Source organism: Equus caballus, chromosome 9, assembly GCF_041296265.1.
Source record: "Equus caballus isolate H_3958 breed thoroughbred chromosome 9, TB-T2T, whole genome shotgun sequence".
NCBI lineage: Eukaryota > Metazoa > Chordata > Mammalia > Perissodactyla > Equidae > Equus > Equus caballus.
This window is the reverse complement of record NC_091692.1, coordinates 77,343,141-77,370,691: the sequence shown is the minus strand read 5'-3', so window position 1 is coordinate 77,370,691 and position 27,551 is coordinate 77,343,141. Positions and strand designations below refer to the sequence as shown.

Below are 27,551 nucleotides of genomic sequence, written 5' to 3'. Positions count from 1 at the left end.
TGCATAAATGAGAAGGCTTGTTACTCGAGCTCTCAGAATCTGCAGAGAAGGGGGCAGAGGGGTATAAAGTGTCCGGGACGCACTCCAAGCTGCGCCCGGACGCTCAGGGTGGAGGAGCCGGGCGCAGCGGCTGCCCAGCGTGCGCCCAGCCCTCCCACCGCCGGTCGCGGCTGCCAGGAGGCCGGCCGCTGGCGGGAAGGGGCCGGGAAACCTCAGAGCCGCGCGGAGACAGAAGCCGCCTTGTTCCGCAGCCCAGTTGCTTTTTTTTTTTTCCCCTCCCATGGGCCAGACATCCTCGCCCCACCCCCCAAGTCCCCACCTCTCCTGGCGATTCTTGCCTCCCTGGCATTGAAAGCGTTAACCCCGGAGCATTTCTCACCCCCCACCGCTCCCGCCCAAGGTTCCTAAAAAAGAAAGGTGCAAAGTTTGGTCCAGATAGGGAATGAATGATCAAAGCCAAGCCGATACTTCCTGTTGCCCGGACGCTATATATAACGTGATGAGTGCACGGGCTGCGGAGACGCACCGTAGCGCTCGCCCAGCCGCCGCGCCGCCGCCTCCGAGCGCCTGAGGTTTCCCGGGGACCACAATGAACAAGCTGCTGTGCTGCGCGCTCGTGGTAAGTCCCTGGCCCCGGGTCGTCGGCGCTGGTGCCCCGGGCGTCTGGGGAGGCTGCCTGCTCGCCGCTCTCCGGACCTCCCCGCGGCTTCATGGCGACAAAGCTCAATTTACTCGCTCTTCCAGGAAAGATTTGAGGTCACGTTGGAACAGGAGATCTCTTTCAAGCTAATTGTGCTTCTCCTAGGGTATCCCTTTACACTGGAAAGTTTGTGCTGGGTTTCTGCAGAAGAGAGAGGCGCTCTAGACCTTTTTTGTTGGAATGATTTTTATTCGTTTTATTTACTGCCTCTCTTCATCTCAGATTATTAACACTCTCATGTAGTTCATACCATCTTTGCTTAGTTAACTTGGATCTAATTATTATTAGCAATAAAGTGGTCCCTTAGATTCAGAGTAAGTTGGGAGGAGATATCAGTCTTCTTAAAATTATTATAATTAGAATAAAATTTGGATGTAGTGTGTATATGATACATCATTAGGCTCATTCCCAACTTAAGCAAATGTTATGGGAAATTTTGAATAATTAACACCAGAGAAGAGATCATACACACACACACACAAACACACACACTTGTTAACTGTGTAATTTAACTTCTTGATAAAATTTTATTATTAAAGTGGGTTATTCCAGTTCTTAACTTCAATATACTGTGGAAAATATTGGTGGGTTAATGTTAATTATGTTCTAAAATATAATCAAATAGTTGAAGTTCAGCACTAAATAGGCTGAGTTATTTTTAACATATTATTTGGAAGAAAAAGGAAACAGTGACTTCGCTTAGCTTTTTTATTTAGTTTTTTGACCAAGTTACTAAGATTTGTATGTAGATTATTCTATTGCCAATGACTTGTTTCCTTTATGTCACTAGAGTGTGGAATACCTTGAGGTATGAGTCAAACATTCACAAAAGGATAGGAAAACCCATATTTAAGCCACATATGTGTTTTGAACGTGTTGGAGTAAATGCTTGAATTTCAATGCCCAACCCACAAATGGTGAATAGAAGACTTCCTAGCCAGGAGGTCTTCCAGTTAGTTCTCAGGATACACAAGCGTAAATAGGTAAATAAATAGCAAAGTCACTAAAGAAAAGGTGGATTGGGCAGGAGTCCACACATAAGTATACTGATCTTATCTACCATTACATACATATAAATAACATATAAAATAACTCCACCAATATGGATACTAGGAAGAACTTTCTAAAAAGTAAACTTTATTAAAACATAACCCAGAGAATTGCACAAATCCTAAGTGCCTAATGAAGTTTCTTGAAGTGAACACTTGTGAGCTAACACTCAGATCAAGAAATACTACATTCCCAGCACCCCAGCATCTTCCAGGGCTCACTTGCTATGACTACTATGTCCATAGCCAGAGTAATCAATATTCTGACTTCTAACACCATGGATGAGTTTTGCTTGTATTTAGACTTTATATAAATGCACTTTTTGCACTTTTCTGTGTCTAGTTACTTTCACTTAAGCTTCTTTTGTGAGATCATCTTCACTGTTGGATGTACCATAGTTCGTCCATTTTCATTGCTGTATGGTACTCCATTCTCTACATATGCCACAATTGATTTAATCATTCTCAAGTTTGGCTAGTATAAATAATTTTGCTATTAATATGGGGACACTTTATTCTTCCTCATCCTTTGTATTCTGTCAAAGACTTAAAATCTGTCAAAGATTTATTATCTGAGACTTTTAAATTTCCGGATTTCTGCTAAATAATGTATGTACCTAATAACAAGTGCTCCTAAATAATAAACAGACAATGTTTTGATATGTGGTCTATATAGGGAGGTAGATATGTGTGTAGATAACTAATTGTGGATGACAGCATTATCAAAGGAGAAGATTTTATATGTGTCTTGAACATAGTAAACACTCAAATAGGAAAGATTTCTCTTTCCCTTTCTATGATTTCTGAGATTGACTTTATTTTATAAATGATTGGAGATGGACACTTTGTACTTAGACACAAAGAGTCCCAATGCTCTTTTGTAAATACTAAGGTGCAGTTCCAGGAACTGGAAGCATTACAGGTATTCGTCCTTTGTATGAGGCATCCCGCTGGGTACTGGGACAGAGTGGAAAACAAGATGGACCCCATTCTTGTCCTCATGGACCTCACGGCCTGATGAAGAAGGCAGATATTGGATAAGTGATTGTTTGTATAATGAGAGTAACAAAGGGGAGCACTGGGCGTGTGGGAATATAAAAGGTTCTGCCCTCCGGGCCCTTATAAAGGAAGCTGCAGTGCGGTAGTTATCAGTTGGACCAAAATTCAAATTCCAGTACCACCACTTACTTGAAAAATGACCACGGCCAAGTGGTCTCTTTTGAGTTTTAGTTTTCTCTTCTATAAAATAGAGATAATGATACGGTCTCATGCAAGATAACTACATAAAGTTCCTGCTGCATGTTAACGCTAGCTTCTAGCATTATGCTCGCAGATAACTGTAGGACAATCCAGAACCAAGTGAATTATGTAAACAAAGTGCTGATGATGCTCGAAGGAGGGAGAGATGGCCACTGACTATTACCTTGAAGGAGGAGTAGAAGGTTTCATCATTGGACGTAAAATCAAGGTGTCCTGGAGCTAAGAAGTGGGAGAAGGTAAAATTCTGTGGCAAAGTGGACTTCTAGACTCTTTTTCTGAGAGCAGAGGATATGCTGGTGGGCAAGCAGTGAGGGGGTGTCATCGTTAATACTAATGCCACAGTCATGGGCTTTCTGGAATGCTGACTAATGTAGTTAAGCAGAGACCTGCCCTGCAAGGTGAAGAAGTCACACCACCACGTCATTTCTTTCCTGGTTGCCCAGGAGACTCCAGATACACTGAGAACATCCTGTTCTAGGCCCAAATTTTGACTGGTGGCTGAAACTTCCCATCATAGAGTGCCAGAACCGTCCATTGGCCTTCTCAAAGCTAAGCTCTGAATTAATGTTATGATACTACGACTTGGGGTGGGGGTGGGGGTGAAGAAGCGGGAATAGCAGATGTTTCTTCTTAAGAAAACTCCCTGTCATGTCTGTCTTCCTTTAGGATTCTCTTTCTGACTTTTTGTTGTTTTGTTGTTTATTTTGGTTTCCCTCCTCTCCCTCAGTGCTTGCGTGTATGTATTTGTCTAGCCTTTTTGTTTGCTTATTTATTTATTTTAATAGAATAATGACTCTAGTTTCTAAGAGAATCTGACATGTACTCAGTCCAGAACAGTCCTGATCCCTCTTCCTTGCAACCTTCCCCGCCTCTGTCACCTAGCAACCTTCAGCACAGTTCCTAATGTCAATCTGGTCTCTAACTTTACTCCTTAGGCTAACACCACAGTTGTCAAATTCCATTGGTTAAGGAAGAAAGCATTCTGTGCCAGATGTTTTATCCACTTAGTTCTGGAAGGAGAGCTAAGGCAGTGTCTATCAAAAGGGCACTAAACACACAAATTTTCCTGCTTTCCTATCCTCCGATTTGTCTGCTGGGTTTTTCTCTCAGCAACCCTCAGCCCTGCTGCCTGCATGTTCCCTTTTCAAGAAAGCTTTCTGTGAAGAGCATTATTTCCTTTAGCATCTCGTTAACCCATAGCATTTCCTTTAGCCTCAGTTTCTCCTTTGTAGCCAAAAAAAGAGGACTGGGAAAATATATTGAAGAGAAAGAGTAATCTTCTTATAAAAAATTTATGGTTGTGTTATTCAAAGCCTTGACCAATGATGCTTGGCTGCCCCTTATGTGTTGCTACTATGGAACAGAGATGCCCAAATTATCAGTGTGTTTGTATGTTTTACGCATCAGACTTCTTCCATGCACTTTTATAATAAATCCCTTGTTACAACTCCCTTGCTCTTCTTAAATGAAAATTAGAGTACATACATTTTACCTACACACCTAATTTTTAAAAATCAATGTACTGGCATAACTATACCATAAAGGAGAAACGAAAGGAAAGGAATTTACAATAAAATAAGCTTCACCAGAAGACTTAACAAGGTCGTGATATCTTAGCATCTTTATGTAAAATTGCCATGAACAGTCTGCTAGGAACAAAGACGGGAACACGTGGGTCCCATTTGGGTTCAAAACCATGATAGGGGTTGGCTTTGATTTTTGGAAATGGTGAACAAATCTGGCTAACGTTTTTAAAAAAAGCAAAGTATAATATTCTATCAAATTTTATGTTGTTAAATTCCTGGAAATTCACTATGTATAAAAGTCATGCAAAAACCACTCTGTGTAGCTATAAAGTGGAGTTAGGATATATTAGGTTTGTCTACTTAGATCACTTATATCAGTTGTGACCAAGACATTTGAAAAGTGTGCGTGACATGAGATTATTCTTGATCATTCAGGACATCTTGCAGCACACAGTCATTGTGACAAGAGGAATCCACCACAAATTTCCAGAGCTTCTAGAGGATAGCATCACCCTGGTGGTAGACAAAGTATGAGTTCTTTGCAAACATAGATTTTCATCTTACTCACATTTGTAGCCCCCAGGTCTCCCCAATGCCTGACATTAAATGTGTGTTTGCTGAGTCAAAGGACCTATGGTGAGATTTGCTAGAGTGTTGTATAGTCTACCAGTAGTTTCCATGAATGTTCCAACAGGATGTGGCTCACTGCCAGAGGTTTAACATTCTAATGGTGGTTTTATTATATCAAAATATAATACCCTACCCACCTGATGAATATTTTAAAGATTCTTTTGTACAATTTTATTATAATGGTTCATATCAATACCTTCATGAAGGCTCGTTCTTAAGCGAGCAACAAAAATGAACCAGATTCATAGAATTGACTGTTGGAGGCTTTACCTAAGCTCAGCTGAACCCAGTTTCTGACCTTCCCATCTGGTTGGTTTGGGCATCAAGTGTCCTCTTTTGGTTTGATAAATTTTATAGTTTGTAAAATATGCCAGTGGAGATGTCGAGTAGACATTTGGATTCAACAAAAGTTTGGTGGGCAGGAACCTGGGCTGGAGATAAAAAATCTAGGTCATCAGTGTAGAGTGAGCTTTTAAAACCCTAAGGAAGGATGATTTCACACAGCAAGAGAGGAGAGAGGGAAGCAGCCCAGAGCACATTTCTGATACTGATGGTCTGGTAAACAAAATGCAAATATGAACAGTAATAGCAGCCGTGTTTAGAAAAGAAAACAAAAATCAAAATAAAACTTAGCAACCCACAATAGCAGGAACTAGTGAATCGGAAATCCTAGCAACATCTGTAAACTATCTATGCAAGAAGAAAGAGTGAGGTATAGCCAACTTGAAATAGATACAAGGACAGTATTTTTATGTGACATGTAATTAGTTTTTGGAACTCACTACCACAGAATATTTTGGGGTAACTAGCATAGAAAGTCTAAAAAAGGAATCCTTTTAGACAGTTGTAAGGGATAAAAATAGTGTTACAACCATTAGGTAAGAAGCTGTGTGGGACCCGCTCCCTCTGACATTTACCTGGCCTCTCTAAATTAATGTTCTAAAGGCCAGGACAGTCTACAGACACACTAAAATGGTTTCTCCCAACTACAAGGTGACATAACTTCCCAGGTGCTTGGGTAGATTTTTTTCACCCCCAATTTCTCAGAAGCACCTGAATCAGCCAGACCATAAATGGATAGAGGATGCAGGAGGAAATGAAATGGCATTCCTGGAGCCCTTCTAAAAAAGTAATGTGCTCCTAATAGCCTTGATTTGTTACTTTCTTATTGTGATTTCTTGAAAGTTCATCTCTCTAAAATTATAGTTTTAATACTGTGAAAACCTTGTTTAATTTCCTTGAAGCATCTTCCATTAAAAAAAAAGAAGAGTAGCCTTAGGATTTTCAGTTCAATTTAGTCTGTACCTTGGAAGCATTTTCTATAAAAGCCTCTTAAATGATCAACTGTAAAATAGGTGTCAAGATGAATTTAGGTTTAAAACAAGACAGCAATTCATCTAAGCTTTGTGACTGCCTTTGGTAAATTGAATTTTCTTCTCTGGTCTTCGATCCGAAAACCTCAATTCCTTTGCCATGTCATGTTACTTTCTTGTTCAAAAAAACTATTTCTTTTGTTCTTAGAAAATATGGATACCAGGAGCCTAATCTTTAGAAAGCTCCCCCCACCATCAGTTGGCACCAACAGCGCTCATGAATTAAACGTAATTTAGGAATTCAGTTGTGGGTTATGGTGGCAGTAAGTCCTCTGCAAAAGCAGACAAGAGGCAAGGGGTCTAATTTCTCAGTTTTGCCTTAGACTCTGGGGTCCAGTCAGTGACTCCACTTCTCTGAGTCTTACTCTAATTATCTGTAACATAGGGCTGTTGGGCTAGGTGATGTGTTGGAAAATCTGCTTTAGTTTTTAGTTTTTGTCATTTAAAAATGAATTAAAAAAAGATTTATATACCATTTACTATTCCAAATGTGCAAAAATTAAATGGACTTATTTACCTATGAAAAAATTATCCTAAAGGAATGTTTATAAAAAGTCTATTTTGTTGCAGTTGTCAAAGTTTCTTCTTTTCAACTGATTTCATGTGTAAGAAATTGTAAGTCAATGGGATCCCAAGAGGAAGCAGCTGTTGAAATGTCACCTACTTTTAAGTAGTGAGACTTACTTGTTTTAGGATCACAGATTCTTCTTTTAAATCAAAAACTCTTTTTCTCATCCTGAAACAAGGCCTTCTTGTCTTTAACTAGTATGGGTAAGAAGTGCGTATTTTTCATATTCCATTTAGTTAGAAGCCAGGTCCAAGATGTTCCCTCAGGACTTACTAAAGAGGTATAATTATGGTCACTTGCAATCTCCTTAGACTCATTGAACAGAATTTTCTTTGAATTTGTATTCACAAGGAAGTAGTTGACAACTGCACACGGCTCTTTGGAATAAATGTCAAACCTTCGGGCAGAATAAGCATGATAATGGGTAGGGTGGCATGACTATTAAATATTATACTTGAATACTACACTAGACTAATCGACGGAAACCTCTGCTCCCACACTCTCTGTTCCCTGTCTCTTCTTTTAATATTCAGTAAAAAGAAAAAAAATTCAATTAGATTGTGCTAAAATAAAGGTCATCTAGAAATGTGAGTGATGTTTATTGACTGAGGATGTAGTTGTTAACACTGCTTGTAAATTGTTCTCAATTCTCCTCCCTTCCAGAAACATGGTAAGATTATACTTCCCAGCCTCCGTCTAGTGAGGAAGGGGGGCACAGAAGGTGAATAGTTGTGGCCAATGACTTGTGAGTTAAATGATAGGTTACTTCCAAATTAAAACACTTAATTATCAATAAATGATCCCCCCAACTTTTTTTTCTTTTTCCCTCCTCCACAACAAACCAGCCATGTTCCAGATATTAGCTGCTGCATCATCCTAGGCCCTGGACAGAGGACAAAGCCAACAGCCTTCAGTGGACTCACTAGGGACTGTAGCATTAGCGAGCAATAAACCTTTGTTATTTTTAAGCCACTGAGATTGTGAAATTGATAATAATTAGCACAGCATAAAACCCAGAAGTCCTGAGTGATACAGCAGCCAAACCCTGGTTATATCTCTGGTCATTGAGGGGCAGTAACTGCAAAGAGCGTTTAAAAATCACAGATGACCAAAATCTGTGATTTTAGATTATCGATTTAATCTCCTTCTTCATCAAAAGTATTGTTAAAGGATTCATGAGGAAAGACCTCTTCTTTATTCTGCTGAAAATTCAAAATTTAGGGAACTGAGATTACATAAAAGCTTAGCTGGGCTGCAAAATGGGAAGGTCAACAGATACTTAACAGTAGACTCTAAATCAAGCACCCTATTCTTTGAGAGTAAGCAATCAGGGATCAGGTTTTTCTCTTCATCACTTCCAGTGGACCCTTCCTTTGTAGGGTTTCATTTGTCTTCATCTTTCATCAGAACAATTTCTACCCACTTAAGCTAAGCTAAAAGGAGGAAACCATAAAACAGAAAGACACTAATCATTCTTAGAATCTGTATTGTTAATGAAAGCCACCCCTAATATTTCACTTAACTTTTCACAAAACTCCTTGTGACGCAGAGATGAGTATCTGTTTTACAGAAGAGGAAGAAGTTCAGAGCAGTAATTTTCCCTAAGGTTACCTAGCTGAGAAGTTCTTTATGCCCTATAGGAGCTTATATCTAGTAGCTGAGTCCAGTGAAAAATATCCATAAATCAGAGCAAAGCCTCTGTGGGTACCTTCAACCCAGAGAACTCTGCTGGGGTTAAGAATGCCCCAGGATGGGGCTCAGGAGGGTCAAACCCTTGGCAAATTGATGCCAATGTATTTTCATCCTTTTTTCAGCTCTCCCTGCAGCTCTAGGGGGTCACCATGTTTTTATCTGTTGAAATTAAATGCCCTGGCCTCCTTACTCGACATGAGTTCTAAGCCCAGAATCATTAGGAAACAGAGCGTGTGGCAAACACTTATGCTTTAGTACCTTATTAGAAAGTGCAAGTACAATCCTGGGGAAGCAAGAGTGAGTGAAAGAAGAGTAAGGCAGAAAAGGAAGGAGAGCAAATTGAAGGGGGTCCTTTACGGAGAAGCTACTGCTTAGTATAAAGTGCAACTGATTGCTTAATCTCACAGGCCCATCTTCCAGAGAGGCTGTGGGCACTACTGCATTTCAGGACAGGAAAGGGAGAAGAATTTATTCACCAAGGTAGATGGATGGATGAATGGATGGACAGATAGATAGGGAGATGGATAGATAGATGGATTAGATGGATACATAAAAGATCTTATTGAATTTTACATTGTATTGTAATTGATCATTTATATGCCTATCTCTTTCATAAGACAAGTCCCCAGAGGAAGAGTCAGTTGTTAAGGCTTAGATTCAGACAGGATTGGATTTGAATCCCAGCTCGAATGTGCACTAGCTCCGTGACCTTTGACAAGTCACTCAACTTCTCTGAGACTCAATTTCTTCATCTATAAAATGGGGATAATCCTATCTCCTCATAGGTGGTTGAAGGGAATGGATGATAATAGCATGTGAAGAAAAGGCTTAGTATAGAGTCTACAATATAATAATATTATAACATAAGCTGTTCTTATTCACCATCTCACCCGGGGCTTCTAGTATGATGTTTCCCATGTTGTAGGCACACAGTAAATGTCTACATATTTAACTCAGATGCTGTTTTATTCTGTTTCTAGCTCTAGTTTCTATTCCATTTCATAACCACCATGGCTTTTCTTTTCTAACTTTCTCTCACTAGCTGCCCTTAACTATATATTGACTGGGCTTCAATCCAGGTCATTAGCAACCAAAAGAGATTCATAAGATGGTGTAAGCAATGTATTATCTTCGAAGAAAAGCACTGTAGAAATAAAATGGAATTTAAAAATTGGGCACTAGGGGTGAAGTGGTGTACCTACAACATGACTAATAATAATGTACAACTGTAATTTCACAAGGATGTTAACTTTTATAACCTTAATAAAAAAAATTAATGTTCAGAAATGTCAACATACTAAAATGTAGTGCCGATTCTTAGCCCAAATGCAAGGAACTGTAGCTGGGAAACTTTGAGGTAGTGGTGCTGTCCTTGTGTTTGTCAAGTGGGCCCTAATGGACATAATTATAAGGAAAATTGCAACCAGCCCTTCTGTTGGGTTGAAGTTTTCAGAATTGATGTTATGTCTCAAATCTGGTGGTTAATAGAAACCCAAGAGAAGAAATATTAAAATCTGGGAGCCAACATATGAGAGATTTCTACGTATCTTCCTTGGAAAGTTTGAAGTGTTTACCTGTATTGCAAGTTCTTTTTTCTCAGAGACTTTTTTCATTTATTTGTTAATGTATCAAATGTTAATTGTCAGTAAAACTCCTCTGAAGCAGCAAAAGCATCATAAGCAATCTGCCCTGACAATTCTGGTTAATTCCAAACGTCAACAAGGTACCGCTAATTCATTTAAAAGCCTTTGAACAACTAAAGGAAACTTCTGAAGGGAACAAAAAAGTCACATTTAAAGTTACATTTTACCCAGAGACAGTTCTTCAGCCCCAAGGGAAGCAAAATAGTGTAGAAGTTGGCCCACTGATTCATCTAATAAATCATAATTGCTTGTGTTTCCTTTCCCCTCTTTGCCTAGCAAAAGCTGTGGGCAGCAAATCGGTTCTGTAGAGATGAACACATTTAATTCATTTGCTCTGACTTCCTTACCTAGAGACATAATCCTCAGCCAAAAAACTTGCTATTGTGCAAATTATTAAGCCATGGTAGACCCTCAGGGGGGGACCTGGCAGCAGTCGATAAACCTTTCTCAAATGAACTACCTGTTTCTTTCACACCTTCACCTCTAAAATGGAAGCTAAATATGAATGGAACAATATGCAAAATGCCATGCAAGATGAAAGACACTTTAGAAGAATCTTCCTTTAGGCAAATTCTGTCATCACTATCGTTTTATAGATGAGAAAATTACAGATTTTGTGCTTGTCCTTGCAAATTTCTTCTTTACATGGTAGATATTTATCTGCATCTATGTAGTCACCAGTAATCCTAGTTACACATAGTAGGTATTCAATATATCTATTGAATTGCATAAAATTAAATTATATATATTGGATACTTGATATGTATAAGACATCATGGTAAGCATTTAAGGGTTATGGGGACAAATACTTTTCTATCTGGATCCTCTAGGCAAACCCATGGAACTGTCTTGAAACAATCTGACCTAGACCATGAAAATGATACCATTTAGGAAGATACTGAAAACTTGATTTTAAAACAAGTTAGAGACGCTTTTTCTGGAAACAATTAAGAACAGGGTAGATAATCAACTTATGGCACATTTTAGGTATATTACAGAGCAAGAAACTTCAAAATGTCACCAAAAATGAGTCTGATTCAAAATGTACACCTCCTGTGTAATTAGCATATGTGATAATCACTTTACTTGTCTGGAACTTTATTCTTTACCAAGTTTATTTATGTCCCTTTGCTTATGTGAAATATGGCAATTGTACAGGGATAGATAAAATAAGGATTATTCTCATTTTAGAGGTAAGATGGTGGCCAAGGGTTACTAAGCTGGTGGTCGAACCAACTTTGGAACCCTAGTATACAGGTTCCCAGCTGAAAGTGCTCTTGTTAATTCACGTTGATCTAATTGCCAAGCTGTACGCTTTTTAGAACTTACTATTCATTATCCATTTAGTGCTCTTCTTGAAACTTTCTGTGATAGCCATACTTTTTTTACCTTTTCTTTTTCATCTCATTTTGCAAGTATTTATGTCTCAAAGGTTAGCATTTTAATCTCTTTTTACTTGTATGCAATATCCTTGGGTAATTCCATCCAACCTTTCTGCTTCTAGAGCCATTTATGTGCTCATAACCCTGAAAGCTGTATCTTTGGCTACAGTTCTGGGCTGAATTCCCAATATGTATATCAAGTTGTCTACTAGACATCATCACCTAAGTCTCATAGTTGGAAGATGTTCTAGACTAAATTCACTGTCTTTCTTCATAACTGTCTCCTCCTCCTGCTGTCAGTAATAAATGGCAACACCACCTACCTAACAGTTGGAATTCATGGACATGTTCTTCACTTGCTCTTCCTAGTAACCCCTCCCCATGCAATCAGCCAACATATCGTATCGTTCCTCTCCTCCATTACCAGTGTCTAACTTCATCCTCTCATCTTTTCTGACTTGTTTCTCTATTGAGTCTTGTCTTGATCCCCATCCTCTCATCTTTTCTGACTTGTTTCTCTATTGAGTCTTGTCTTGATCCCCTTTCTCCTCTCTTCTGCCTCCATTTGTTTTGCAGTGATTTATGAGTATTTTACATCAGGCTTGGCTTTTAGGTGAAGGTTCTTATGAAACAGGAACATTAACTTATCCAACTCCATCACTTAGCAGTATTTCCAGATCATAGTAGTTGTTTCAATAAGTGTTTGCTGAATGAATGAATTAAGGAATGGAGGAAAAAGAGAAGGAGCTACTACATTGTAAGACTACAGAAAATCAAAGAAACTAACTTTCATAGGAAAATAGTTTTTTTTAATAAGCTTTATAGTTTACTCTACAAGAGATCTTTAGGAAATTCACCATGTATATATCCTGAATGTTTCCTTTCTTGGCTAAGATGAACTGTAAAACGGCCTGGTTTCCAAACTGACCAGAAGTTTAGCTAACTCTGGATATTCCTCAAATAGTTCTCTGCGGCAAAGATCATGACGAGTGATCACAAAAGGAACTCCCAAACCAAGTAGTTATTTCAAGCTTTGCGTGGGCTCCTTTTAATGAATTTTCCATAAACGGAAACCCACTGGGTCACTCATGGTTCTGCATACCAGAGAGCAAGCCTATTAGTATGGGATTGGCTGCATTGCATAATGCAAAAATAAACTTGCCAGAGGAAATGTATTCTTCTTTTGTCCTTTAAGGAAGAAGCGTACACCAGGAGAATGCTGTAGTCAAATCACGTATCATCTGAGAAATTTCCACTGCAATAGCTCTGGACAAGAGCTAGTCTTAGGGGCCGGCACTGTGGCGTAGTGGTTAAGTTCAGCATGCTATGCTTCAGTGGCCCTGGTTAGCGGGTTCAGATCCTGAGCTCAAACATACACCATTTTTCAGCCATGCTGAGGTGACAACCCATGTACCAAATAGAGGAAGATTGGCACAAGTGTTAGCTCAGGGCGAATCTTCCTGAGCAAAAGAAAAGAAAAAAAAGAGCTTGTCTTAGCACAAAGAAAGAAAAGCCAACATTGGTTCATCTGGGCTTTGGGAAGGCTTTGGTTGATCTAACTTTTGTGATGTCTTGAGTCTGAATGAAAAGTTAGCACTTTAGGGCTTACTTTTAGACCATGCATAAAGGCTTTAGCATAAGTGAGAGTATTTGATATTTATCAAATATTTAACAAATATGTTAAAGGATTTGGCCAAAAAATAGTATTCTATGGCACATGCTCTGGGTTTGAACTCCGCGTCCACTAATTAGTGTGACCTGGGACAGTTAATTTCTTATTCCAAGACTCATTTTTGTAGCCAATGGAAACTTAATGATGATAATGGTAAAACATCCCAAAGTAGGTACAAACCAAAATATTATAAAGATTATTTTTTAGTCCACTGCCTGGCACAGAGTAGGAATTAATTTGTGTATGTTAGAACAGAATAGACAAAATGGATTCCATCTTCATATTGCCTATTTTTGCTGCCTGCACATAACATTACCATGTCATTATACTTCTTAAGTATGGGGAATTTTTATTAGAAATTTTATGTTTGGGACTATGAGTTAGGTGATTAATTGAAAAATCAGTTAAAGCATTTAATAATAAGAATTATAAATATATACCTTAAATATTTTATTTTGGCCTAAAACATTTAAATAAACACTCATGCACCTGTATTTTGAGATCTGGTCAAGGCCTTTCTTGGAATCTGTGTTTTCTAACTGGAGTCCCATGCTGTCTTTCTTACAAAGCTGTTATCTATAATGTTTTGCCCATCCATTTCAGTTTTGGAATTTAAAGACTTTTATGAAACAAATTGATTATACAATCGTTCTACATGTTTTCCCCATTTTGTTTTTACAAATGTCTCAGCTACTCCAAATTCTATGGTAGGGTTTTTGTATTTTGGGTTTTGTTGGCTCATCTTTATCAAGTTGTCCCCAAAGCATTCAATTTACTTTTCACAGAAAATATAATTCTTTTTTTCACACCCATGTTTATTGGCTCACATAATGTTTAATTGGATTACCAAACTATAGTTACAACTACAGTATATATGATACATATATACAACAAGCATAAACAGATTCAGCAGCAAACATACAACTGACTTTTGTTAAGCAGGCAACTCCACTGGTAAGAGCTGATAGGAGAGGGCATCTAGAGGAGAAGGCATAATTGAGAATTCAAGGTCCTGGGGCATCAGCTGGTTTTACAGAGGGAATGGAAGGCATGGTTGAATCTGGAAAGTGGAGATTGGTGAAGAGAATTCTGCATTAAAAACGGGTTTCACAAGTAAAATAGTGGACCAAGGAAGTAGGAAGGAAGTTAAGAGCAAGACATTTATTTTCAAGTTCATTGGCTAATTAAACGCTGTCAAACTACAGAATTTTACAATGGTAGAGCTAGAAAAGGCTTTAGAGAACAACTATTTCAACCCACTCACCACCTTCACCCACAACCATCATCTGCTAACATTTGATGAGGAAAGATGGTTGGGTTTGAAATAGAAAATTCTTTAACGTTGCCCAACATTAAAAATGGAAGGTAAGGAGAAGAACAAAGCTATTAGAGGTGGAGCCTTAACTGTCCTTTCAAGAAAAGAGGCCTGGGGGATTCAGGAAGATTTCCTGGACTGGTGGGAAGTGCTGGGTTGGAAGGCTTTTGGATTCTCTTCAAGCACAAGAGGTCTACATCAAAGGATGGACAGATTGGGAATGGGAGGAGGAAGAAAGAAAAAATGAAGAGAAAATTCCATTTAATTTTTCTTTAAAAGTCAAGCTTAAAACACCAAAAACAGAGTGGCTTCTTCTATAGAAAGCACTTTATGCTCTGCAGACATACCTATACGCCTGTCCTGGTTTCTCCAGATGTTCATCAGTGGTTATGCATCTCACACAGAAATTTATTTTTGAACTCTTATTAGGTTTTAATTATTATCAGCTGGCAAAGGAGATAGCGCCAATGTTAAGATGATCTGTCCTCCTATGGCATCTTTTTCATTGCTTTTCCAGGAAATGGAGAAGAAAGTAAGAGAGAAAACTGTGATAAAGAGCTCTGTTAACCTTGCCCATCCTCTATCCAGTAACTGGTTCCAGAAATTCTGTGCAGGAATTGGGGCTAACCAAAAATTGAGACCTAAACATCCAATTTTGGCCACACAGAGTTCTGTCTTTTTACCAAAGTGGAAAATTTTCAAATAAAACACCAAGGCTCAGTGGAACTTGTTGAAAACAAGTCTGCAGATTCTCAAGGCTTTCCGCTTTTTAAAAATATATATGATAATTCCATGCAGTGGCCTTAGGGAAATAACCTTCACTAATATAATTGCTCTCTAATCCTTAAGTCAACCTTATTTATTTTTTTCTCTGTGGATTCCTTTCACCTCCACTTCCCTGTATTTTGAAGAAATGGCAACTCATTTCCAAAACATGGTTTCAGAAAACCAACAGTGTCATGTCCAATTGCCTAGAAAAATACAAATTGCATCAGCATTCTTGGTCAGATCTTGTATTTGTGTGGCTCCTTCTAGTGAGGAACAGAAGCACCATCTGTGGGGTTTTCCCATCCCATCCTCATCACTTCTTGGTAAGGGAGAAAAGAGTCAGCTGATGAATAAATGGGCACAACTGAACCACACTGAAATGGGAAAGGGGGAAAGATGGGAAGTTGGGCTATGGGGAGTCTCAGGTCTGCTAACTCTACCAGGATGGGACTCACTCAGCAGTACCACACGAGACAAAGGTATCCCTCTGGACCCCTGAGCTAGGCCTCTTGAAAGCAACAGAACCCTCAAAAGTGGCTTTTCAGGGAATCAAAAGTTAACAACAAGAGAAAAAAGCATTTCTCGTTACTTTCATGTGGCTTTGCAAATTGCGTCAGGAAAACTTCATTCCTTAGCATGGAAGATTTTAGAAATATTTGAGCCAATTTACACAAGGGGCCTTGAAAGATGTAGCGTAATATATTTAAATGACCAGGTATCACCAAAGTCATTTCAATCTTGCTTTGTTTCCTTCAAAACATTGATCGTTATTTGTAATTATCTATTTTTTTTACTTCTCTGCTTTCTTCCTCCTCACTAGACTGAACAACTTGAAGTCAAGGACCTTTCTTGCATACCACCATAAGTTAAGTTCCTTCTACAGTGCCTGGTGCCCATTGGGTGCTCAATACATGTGTGTTGATTGAATAAATAGATTCTCTGTATTTCTGAAAGATCCAGACCAAACCAGAGCTTTTGCCCACTATTGGCCCATTTCTTTCTGCCTAATGTCGACTCACTCCAACTGAGCCAATAAAAAGCCCCAGGGAAATTCAAGGACATACTTTCCCCAGAAACCCTTAGGTCATGAGAAGAGACCTTCGAAAGAGCCCTGACTTTGCACTGTATCCTACTGTTTGTTGCTTAGGAGTCCTTTACATCCCAGCACTCTGAAAATCGCTCTCGCTTAAAATCTCTTTGGCCCTAGGTGAGAGATTTTGTTCTTTTCTTCTGGTTTATCAGCTCCTATTAGGTCCAGTCAGCCCTGACACTTGTCATGTTCCAATGAGAAATGAATGAAGTTACTTAGATTAAAATGCCCAAATGCTTATGAAGAAGGCCATTCTTTACCTTTGTCACTCCTAATTCAAAAGGGAGCGCTGTTTCCCTAGCTTGGTATGCTTTTCCCAGGTCAAGGGGTTTCTGTGAGATTTCCTGAGTTCTGCAAAGAAGAGAGTTTGGAAAAAATTATTGTGTTTGGCCTGCCACCTCCCCGAAGCCTGAAAATAGTCAGTGTTGATCCTTGTACCAAAAACAAACAATAAAAACCAAACAAACCACCCCCTACACACAAACAACGCTGTGTCTTCCGAATGTGTGTTTCTTGTAAGTAGTACGAAGAACTACTTCAGTGTTCCCTTGAGACCTTTTGAGATCTAGAATACAAGATTGAATACCCTGTTGGAGCTGCCCTCCTGAGCAGCACCCTTGTCCTTGAAATCTTCTTTCTCCTGCTGCAGACATCTTTCTGTCATTATGTGTGGAAACTTCTGAACCCCTTCCTGCTCCCTGAAGTTTTTCCTAATTAACCTGAAGAGAGGTGGTCATTTAATATTGCACCGTATGATGTCTCTGAATGAAATAGCCATCTTAAAATTCTAGGAATTTTCCAGTGGATTGCAAACTCCATGGGGACAGGCATCATGTCTTACTTACCAGTATATTCCTGGTAGGCATTCAATGCATATCTGTGGCATGAATGAATGAATGATCAGAATGACTGTTGATGTAATCGCCAACTCTTCACTATATGTGTGAAATCATTATGTCTTAGAATGGGAAAACTAAGAGAGAGATATCATCTAGTCCTAAATATGGCTATTTGACCATCCCATTTAAAGATTGTAATCTCTCCACCTTCCTCTCCATGTTTCCAATCTCTTTTACTTGCTCATTTTTCACCACACTTACCTTCTAACATATAGTTTATCTGCAATTTGTTACTTATTTTCTTACTCCTCCAATTGGATTGTAAACTTCACAAGAGCAGGGTTTCTTGACTGTTTTATTCACAGCTGTATCCCAATTACAAGGAACAGAGTCTGGCACATATTAAGGGTTCAATAACTATTGTCAAGTGAACAAATGAAAGAAGAATCATCGAGGATGGACTCCACACCTCGGAATCACTTCAGGAGGATTCTAAATCCCCAGCCCCAACTCCACACCCGTGGAGTCAGAATGGTTGGGGATGCAAATCCCAGGAATCTCCATTTTATGAAGGAGTCTAGGTGACTCTGGTATAGCTGTTCTGAGAACCACTCATTCATCCAACTCAGTAATCTAGAGATAATCTGAAGCCCAAAGAGATAAAGCATCATTCAGGCCACATGGGTTATTTAGCGGTGCATCTAAGTATAATAATATCTATTCTGATGAGCTTTCCACTCCAGTCATCTGTGAACCAGATTTACTTAACATGTTTGCTGCCATTGCCTTCTTAGTCTTTGAGATTAAGCAACTAGAGGCAAGAATTAGGGCTTCTAAATTTACTTCATGGTATAGCTCAATAGGCAGGAAGAGAATGAGGCTTCAGGTCGCAAAGGACTTTTGTGTCTAACGATGCCTTTGCACAGAAGAACCACCCTGTTTCCATGGTAACACGCCCCTATTTTCCTTTCTCTTCCTAGTTCCTGGATCTCTCCATTAAATGGACCACCCAGGAAACCTTTCCTCCAAAGTACCTTCATTATGACCCAGAAACCTCTCGTCAGCTGATGTGTGACAAATGTCCTCCTGGCACCTTCCTAAAACAGCACTGTACAGCAAGGCGGAAGACAGTGTGTGCCCCTTGTCCTGACCACTACTACACAGACACCTGGCACAGCAGTGACGAGTGTCTGTACTGCACCCCGGTGTGCAAAGAGCTGCAGTATGTCAAGCAGGAGTGCAGTCGCACCCACAACCGCGTGTGCGAATGTGAGGAAGGGCGCTACCTTGAGCTTGAGTTCTGCTTGAAGCACCGGAGCTGTCCCCCTGGATTCGGGGTGCTGCAAGTTGGTACGTATCAGCGCTCAACGTCTGGCGAAATTAATTAGGCTCATACAAAGTCAGGCAGTACTGAAAGTTTAAGGGAACACTTTTGTCTTCATGACATTACAGGATAGCAAATTGCAAAGGTAATGGAACCTACTAGGTAAGTACTATGTGTCTGGATTGCTGCCAAAGGACCATTTCTCAGAGGAATTCTTTGCCACCACGGAGCAATTCAGTGACAAATCTCAAATAAAGCAAATGGCTCTCTAATGGGATGCATGATGGATTGCTCCGTTTTAAAGGGACACGCTCTGAGTTGCAATGTTTATAGTTAATATATCCCTCAATGTGTCACGTCAGCATGGACAGCTTCAAACTGCAGTGCTTTTTGACAGACATCAGAAATGTTAATGGATACCAAGAGACTAATTATGTTGATATTAATGAGGCTCTGGAGTGCTCACAATGAGAAGTTATAATTAATTATGTAAAAAATGAGAATGGTTGGGGAAATGCATTTCATTATTAAAAATGAAGCTAGTTCTCCCTTTGGCATGGGAGTTGAGTATCTGGGAGCATAGACTGCAGCAGCACCTCTTCAATGAGCTTATTCTTTATCTTAGACAAAACACATTGTTAAGCCAAGAGTGAGTACCTGTCTATAAACAAAGTACTTTCTCTTTTTTGCGTTTTGAACAGATAGGTTAAAGCCAGTGGGCATTGAATCGTTTAAAGCTGCAACCCGCATTTTTTTCTACCACATTCATGAAGCTTCAATGTAGTCTGTATCCTCTTGTGGCTTCGGAAAATTAAGAGTATTCACTTACTTTGCTGGAGGAAGTAGTAATCAGTACAGATTCTGATTCCTCAGTTTGAAGCAGTGTTTCTCAGCTTCAGCGCTATTGACATTTTGGCTGGATAATTCTTTTTGTGGCCAGCTGTCCTGTGCATTGCAGAGTGTTTAGCGGCATCTCTGGTCTCTAGCCAAAACATGCCAATAGCACTCCTCCTCCAGTTGTGACAACCAAAAATGTCTCCAGACATTGCCAAATGTCCCCTGGATGACAAAATCACCCATGGTGGAGAGCTACTGGTTTAGAGGGTGCTAATTGTTTGTAACTATTTTAATTTTCAGAAGTTGTGTTATACAGGGTCTAAATTACGAGACGACAAATACTATAAGTTTAAAGGCATACAAAGGAAATATATTCAAAAATTGAAGTCTATTAAGTTTCCTAAATTGTGAATCTTATAAAATTAATCACAGAAGGTGGAAATTGCATGTGTCCCTAAAAATGTCCCTCATAGATGTATTTGAGGGAGAAATTGGTGACACTTCCTAGCTTTTATTGGATGGTACTTTGGGATTCTAGTCCTAAGCCAAGTAGTAGTGGGGCAAAGTCCACCCAACAAAAACAAATTCATTTAATTCAATTCTGTATGTTGTATATGTAGAAAAATTAGTTAAGCAGGAACTATGCAGGTTGGAAACTAGAAAGTTTTGAAAAATAATGGAAATAGCAAGGATGTTTCTCCCATAAGAATGAAAATCTGTCTGTAGAATGAATTAAGCAGGCAGCCAGAAGACTTAGGACAAAGGTACACATTTTATTCTGTGCTGCCACCACGGGGCTTATTTACCTCTCCCTCCCTAAAAACCCACAGAGTAGTTTCTCATGGAAAATAAGAGGTTTCCAGCCCAAAGAAAAGGAAGGCCTATGCGGTGTTATTCTAAAAAGCATTTAATAATCATTCCTTTTTGTTGTTGAGGTCAGATTGTTTCCTCTTGATATTTTACTTACTTCATTCTATTTGTCAGTCCTATGATGCCAATGTCATTACTTCTGGCTCACATGGTGACATGCTCACTTGTAAGGCAGAACTCCTCTCATCATTATGATATTTCACATTTTGCCTGCCAGGTGGTACTTTTTATGTTTCCCCTGATACTAATAAGGCAATATCATTTACTTAGGCAGAGAAATCTTTTTTTTTAAGTTCTATCAACTGTGAAACAGGGAAGTCCTCTTTAGAAAGGTCATTATGTAAAGCCTCCAAATATATTAAGAAGCTTTACTTCTGTCATTCTTCGATTCCTTTTGGTAAAGAACTGCAAAGGCTAAATTACCTGAAAGACTGTCTCGTGCCTGTGACTTTCTCATTAGGATGCGTGAGAAGACCCCACCCACCAGTGTGTATCTGAAGGACAAGATTTCTCTTTGTGAAGTTCTCTTTCCAGAACAGGTGGCAGTTGGTAAAGGGAGACAAGTCCACTTATTCCCAAAATATTAGTAATGAACAAATACTGTGGAATACCCCCCTAAATACCTCTGCTTATCTTGTAGAATTCGGTGTGGAGTTGGATCCCATTTAAGGAGAGGGGGATAGTAAGAAAGTACTTAAAAAAATAGACCTCTTTGTAAGGTGGTTCCTAAGATGTTGTCACTGCAACACTAGAAATGGCATATAATATGTGAAAGTATCGGGCCTGTCGTTTCCCCCCTCTTCTTTTTTTCTTCCAACCTTTTGTCATTTTTCTGTTCAATGCACCATCAATTCCCTTAGAAGACACAAGAGTTGAAAGTAGAACCAAATCATTTTGCTCTTTTTTCCCCTCTGGTTTTGATACAATGAGTTGGGAGGTTTGAATTTTTAATAAATGAAGTTTATTAACTTTCTGTAGCTTTCATTTGTCCCTTTTGTATTTGTTATCTTGCATAAGCCAGAACTGGCCTGTAAATGCTGTATTTGAATATTGAAGTCTAAATCTGTTCAACCAGCTTACACTAGATGGAGGTATTTTCATATGCAAATATACTGTGATCTATGCTCTATCCACGAATAGAGTCAACAGTTTGAAGGTATTTATTTTTAATAGCATCCTTAGTTGTTGACTGGTTCAAGTTTTCCTACCAATGATTTCTCCAAATTTATCAAGTATCTTTCCACCATGAAATAAAACGTCCTGCAGTCACCCTTCCTTGAAATTTTAACGACTGTGCTCTTTTAAAACTCAACAGTTTAAGCAAACGGTATATCATCTTCCATTTACTATGGAACTTAAACTGCAGCTTACCCTTCTGAGTCAGTGGCTAACTTTATTGCCACCTTCAAAAGTTTATTATAATGTTGTAAATTTTTACTTCTCAAGGTTAGCACACTTATGAGTTGTTTCACAATTAGGCTTCAGGAAAGAGAGAACTTCAGTAGGAACTGATTGGAATTTAACGATGCAGCACACCATGGGTACTGATCTCCAAGAGTGATAGGACAGCAGTTACACAGCAGTTATCTTCGTGATTTTCCAAGAATAACTGTGGGAAGAATATGGTTGACAGCAAGACCTTACTGACACTTCAGCCCAGGCAGGACTAATGAACAGCCTACCCTTCTTTCCTTTCCTCTCACGTTTTGTGAATGTTTTGTAGGTAACAGCAGAACAAATTTGTGTTTGTATTACAAGGAGTGGAGCCTGCCTAAGGGGCTAACTGTAGACGTTTTGTTCTCTCTGTCTAATGAAGTGAAAAATGAAAATGGCTGAAGTTTTGTGCACCGTTATAGTAGCAGTAAAAACCGAGTGAAAAGTCTTTGCAAAACTGTGTTAAGAGTGTATTTGTCATGAAAGTCTTTGGGAAGAAGGTGCTAACTTGCTTGGTATTTTCTGTAGGAACCCCGGAGCGAAATACAGTTTGCAAAAGATGTCCAGATGGATTCTTCTCGAATGAGACGTCATCTAAAGCACCCTGTAGAAAACACACAAATTGCAGTGCATTTGGTCTCCTTCTAACTCAGAAAGGAAATTCAACGCATGACAATATATGTTCTGGAAGCAGTGAATCAACTCAGAAATGTGGAATAGGTAATTATATCTCAAGCTATCAGCCTTTGTACCACCTCTGAGTCGAATACAAGACCCTCTGGCCATCTTCTTAGTCAAACCCATCTTTTCCCTTTCTTGAATTTTAACCAACTAAGACTATTCTCTGCATATTGTTGCTAAAGCCACGACTCAAAATCCTTGAAAAAGTCCTCATCCTCTCACAGATCACACTCCCAAGCCTGACTTTCTCCCTTTTACACTTAAATCAAATCTTTCCTATGGGGAAAGGGGGGGTTGGAAAGATTATATCTGAGGCCAAATTATCAAAGTCCAAAGTGTAGAATGTTTTTAGTTATGCATTTGTATCACTTTAAAGAATATTTATAGTATTAGCCAAAGTATAAATTGGCAACTAAGAAGCATAGTGACATAAACTGATGACAAGTTAGAAATGCAAAACTGACTTTGTTACCTATGGTATTACTGCATCTACTAAGTGCCAAGTTCCTCTGGTTGTCTTAAACTCTTTATTCAAGAAGAGTCGCTAGCTCCAAGCTCAAGTTATCTGAATGCATCCCATGTTGGCAGTGACCCTAATCAGGTTGGTGTCCTCACCCTGTCACTCCTACCCCTAGAGTAATCTCAGACCTTCTACCAAGGATTTACCACACCAAGGATGATCTGTATTTTAGCATGTAACAAAGCAAAGTCATGAACCAGCTTGACTCTCCCCAAACATCTTTTTGTACAACAGACAGTATATGAAGCAGAGTAATGTGGGTTGGGAGATTTAAGATTCCAACCCAGTTCCAACATTTTTTCACCATGTAATCGAAATCTTAGAAAAATCATTTAGCCTTTCTGCTTTCTTATCTAAAAAATGGAATGAGGGATGGTATAGTGAGAGGAGTGACTTCTGACTTTAACATTTTCTTTACTTAATTCATTTTTAACTTTGTTTTTATCATTCACTGAGGACTTACTATATGCCAAGTATTTTGCTATAAAGACTTTAATATTTACAAAAACATTGTGAAGGTTGCTCAAGTTCACTATAGGCAATGAATGGCAGAGCCAGGATTCACACCCAGTCCTGATGAATCTGAAGACAAATTCTTAATCCCTGGGATATGCCAACCTATGCAGACACTCAGGCCATTGTACCTCTTTTCCAAATGACATGTTTTTTGTATGTGATTATTTTACCACTTAATGTATGCTTATATGTCTATATCCATCCTTGTTCCCAAAGGTAAACTTTGTGTTTGTATATGTGCAAAAAATAATATACCATTCCAGATTACTTTTTAAGCTCCTTTAAAGGCAATGATTATTTGTTTTGACACTGATCTTGAAGTATACTGTGAGCACTAGGTAAATCCTTAGCAGAATATTAACATTTATATTAAATCATAGAATTTTTGCTGTAACTTATAGCAATATTACATTCTTATTAGACATTTATTAACCTTTCCTCCAAAAATTCCCCTTAAAGAACTATTAGAAAGAACATAAGTCCAGTTGGGTTGGCAGTCTACCACTAAGACCAACCAACAGACTAAACCAGACCAAAATTTATTCAAACTTTGCCTCTTAGCATATTATATCTTGGAAAACTCAATTATGTTGGTTTTTTAATTTTGGTTTTTGTCCAATAGACTTCCACGAATGCAGTTGTTGAGTAAATCTTCTTGGTTTTCCCACCTTCCTTTAGATGTCACCCTGTGTGAGGAGGCATTCTTCAGGTTTGCTGTTCCTACCAAGTTTACCCCTAATTGGCTCAGCATCCTGGTAGACAGTTTGCCTGGCACCAAAGTAAATGCAGAGAGCATAGAGAGGATCAAACGGCAACACAGTTCACAAGAGCAAACTTTCCAGCTGCTCAAGTTATGGAAACATCAAAACAAAGACCAAGATATGGTCAAGAAGATCATTCAAGGTATGGCAACCTGAAATAAACAAGTTGATCAAAAATTAAAGACACTCATTTATCACAGAACAGGAAACAAGACTATGTATCTGTTTAGTTGTGTGGGTGATATTTTCCTTTTGGAATTATTGTTGGACTGAAAAGCTTTTGCCAAGTGATAGTGTAGACGCTATTCCTAGAGCAGTCATGCAAGGTTTTATTCTCACCTCCTCCACTCCTCCCCACCAATTTCTTTTTAAAGTGTATTGAACACTCTACAAGAAGAGCCAATACATTTCAAATACAGGACTGGACCTCAGGAATCCACCTCTAAATCCCGTAGCAGTTTTATGAGTGTCCTCTCTGGCCTACCTAGAAGTTCTTTAACCACTTTGGATCCTAACCTTGCATTTCCACTGAGAAACTCTGTTGTATTTATTTGGCAGTTCTCTCCAGAGAGCCTCTAAGTGTCTTACAGATATCCTCTCATTAATCCTCACAACACAGCCTATTTTAAAATTACCATTTTAATAGCATATGTTGTGAGGATTACTGAGATAAGCCCTGTAAAGTGTTCAGGCTTCTTGGAGAAAAGGGCTAGTTAAAACCAAGTAGTCTCATATTTCAAAGGTTTATAAAGAATCTTCTTTAGAAACTATGGGTGAGCGTGTGTGTGTGTTATTATGGGAGAGAAGCCAAAGGGGAGAAGTAAGTTTCATCCAGTGTGGACTGTAAGCTTTAGGATATACGGTGGAAAGAGTTCTGACTTCATTTAGCAATGGGAGGACATGTCAGAAACAATGAAGGAGGGTTTGTATAATTAAGCAGACAGTGTCAGTGAGAAATCCATTCTGCTCTTCACTTGAAGTTAAATGACTGAGGAGTTCTACACTACTCTAAAAGCCTCAACCATCTGAAACCAAGGCAACAGATTTTGGGAGATTAACATCTTTGACAGCTGAATGCTTTCACTTGTGCAAAGAGTAAACTTTTCTTCTGTTTTTGGCAAACAACACGTATTCTTTGAAAGTGTAATTAGCCCCGAAGCAAAAAGAAAGGGAAGTAGAGAATCAGAGACTGTTAGAATCAGAAGGAACCAAATCCCTATTTTATAAATGAAGACATTTCAGCCCAGAAAGATGAACTGACTTGCCTTAGGGCTCACAGATACTAAATGACTCACGTCATTAACAAAAACGTTAGTTACTCCCTCTTGCGTTTATGTCCTAGCTCATTACTGAAATATTCTCTAGGCTGCGTGTATCCTCGCATTCTTTGGCCTCATATTATTGGGTTTTCAGATCTCCTCCTCCGTGGTGGTAATCCTCTGGCGCTATTTGTTAAAGTCTAGTTGCTAACTCTTTTCAAATAGCACATATGTCAGATATCAACTAATGAAATTTATAAAATAACTAACTTGATTTCTTTGTTTTTCTGAAATATTATGGTTTTAATTTCTCAAACTTTTCTTAGAAAACTTGGAGTGATGTGTCTGTAATTTTCTACTGTTAATTTTCAAAATTATGGCTTTTCACAAAGTTTTATTGGATGCCTAGAATATATAAAGCATATTATCCTTTTATAACGCAAAATAATATTATCTCAGTTCTCAGAAATAACTGGCATAACTTAAGCTCTCCAAAGAAAGGAAAAGGTTATCCTTAAAATAAAGTTATGAAACTCTGGGAGCACCCTTTGCCTCAGGGTAGTTTTCTGGTGGCACTAGAATATCCACGATGTGAACGTCTCTTTGGGCTTTTGCTTTATGCAGATATAGACCTCTGTGAAAGCAGCGTGCAGCGGCACATCGGGCATGCAAACCTCACCTTCGAGCAGCTTCGCCGCTTGATGGAAAGCTTGCCGGGGAAGAAAGTCACAACAGAAGACATTGAGAAAACAGTGAAGGCATGCAAATCCAGTGAGCAGATCCTGAAGCTGCTCAGCCTGTGGAGAATAAAAAATGGCGACCAAGACACCCTGAAGGGCCTAATGCACGCACTAAAGCACTTGAAGACGTACCACTTTCCCAAAACTGTCACCCAGAGTCTGAAGAAGATCATCAGATTCCTTCACAGCTTCACGATGTACAGATTGTATCAGAAGCTCTTTTTAGAAATGATAGGGAACCAAGTCCAATCAGTAAAAATAAGCTGCTTATAACCGGAAATGGTCATTGGGCTATTTCCTCACGATGGACCAGATCCGATGGATGAATAAACTGTTTCTCAGGCACTTGAGCGGGTACAAAGATTTCTTTCTCATCACAAAGGACTGGATTTGGCCACAGGGCAGGAAAAGAAACTATGCTGTGGAGAAAGAACATCTCCCCCCCAAAGTTCAATAAACCCCGAATAGTTTATCCAACTGACAGATCTGGTCCAATATCTACTGACTATATTTTCCCTTATTACTGCTTGCAGTAATTCAACTGGAACTAAGAAACTAGACTCCATTGTGCCTTGCTAAATATGGGAATGTCCAATTTAAATAGCTTTGAGATTTCAGCTGTGCTAGAGGCTTTTATTAGAAAGCCATATTTTTTTTCTGTAAAAGTTACTAATATATCTGTAACACTATTATAGTATTTGCTATTTATATTCATTTAGATATAAGGTTTGTACATATTATCATCCTAAAGGGAAATTGTGTAAGACTTAATATTAGAAAGAAAAAAATATATATTCTGTTTATTATTATGACAAATGAAAGAGAGAAAATATATTTTTTAATGGAAAGTGTGTAGCATTTCTTAATAGCTACTGCCATTCTTCCTGTGTGGAGTGTTTTTGTAATATAATTTTACCTGTATAAGCTGTAATATCATTTCATAGAAAATGCATTATTTAGTCAATTGTTTAATGTTGGAAAGTGTATGAAATATAAATTATCTGAATATTAGATGCTCTGAGAAATTGAATGTACCTTATTTAAAAGATTTTATGTTTTTACTATATAGATAACATCATTAAAGTTTTCAAATTATTTTTCA

At 38.7% G+C, this 27,551-nt stretch overlaps 2 protein-coding genes across 3 annotated transcripts in view; one reads left to right on the top strand and one right to left on the bottom strand.

The window, feature by feature from the left end:
- COLEC10 (collectin subfamily member 10) overlaps positions 1 to 27,551 on the bottom strand; it is a 432,391-nt gene that overhangs the window by 149,668 nt on the left and 255,172 nt on the right. The gene's annotated exons all lie outside the window — the stretch shown is intronic.
- TNFRSF11B (TNF receptor superfamily member 11b) lies at positions 92 to 27,551 on the top strand. The gene is made up of 5 exons (XM_001916099.6): positions 92 to 619; positions 18,488 to 18,857; positions 22,501 to 22,692; positions 24,368 to 24,592; positions 26,334 to 27,551. Exons 1-5 carry the CDS (start codon positions 590 to 592, stop codon positions 26,720 to 26,722), a joined length of 1,206 nt encoding a protein of 401 aa, XP_001916134.5. The 5' UTR covers positions 92 to 589; the 3' UTR covers positions 26,723 to 27,551.

Coding starts and splice junctions, on each gene's coding strand:
- TNFRSF11B (XM_001916099.6), top strand. CDS start 590: ATGAACAAGCTGCTGTGCTGCGCGCTCGTG. Junction 620..18,487: donor TGCTGTGCTGCGCGCTCGTG/GTAAGTCCCTGG, acceptor TTCTCTTCCTAG/TTCCTGGATCTCTCCATTAA. Junction 24,593..26,333: donor GGTCAAGAAGATCATTCAAG/GTATGGCAACCT, acceptor TGCTTTATGCAG/ATATAGACCTCTGTGAAAGC.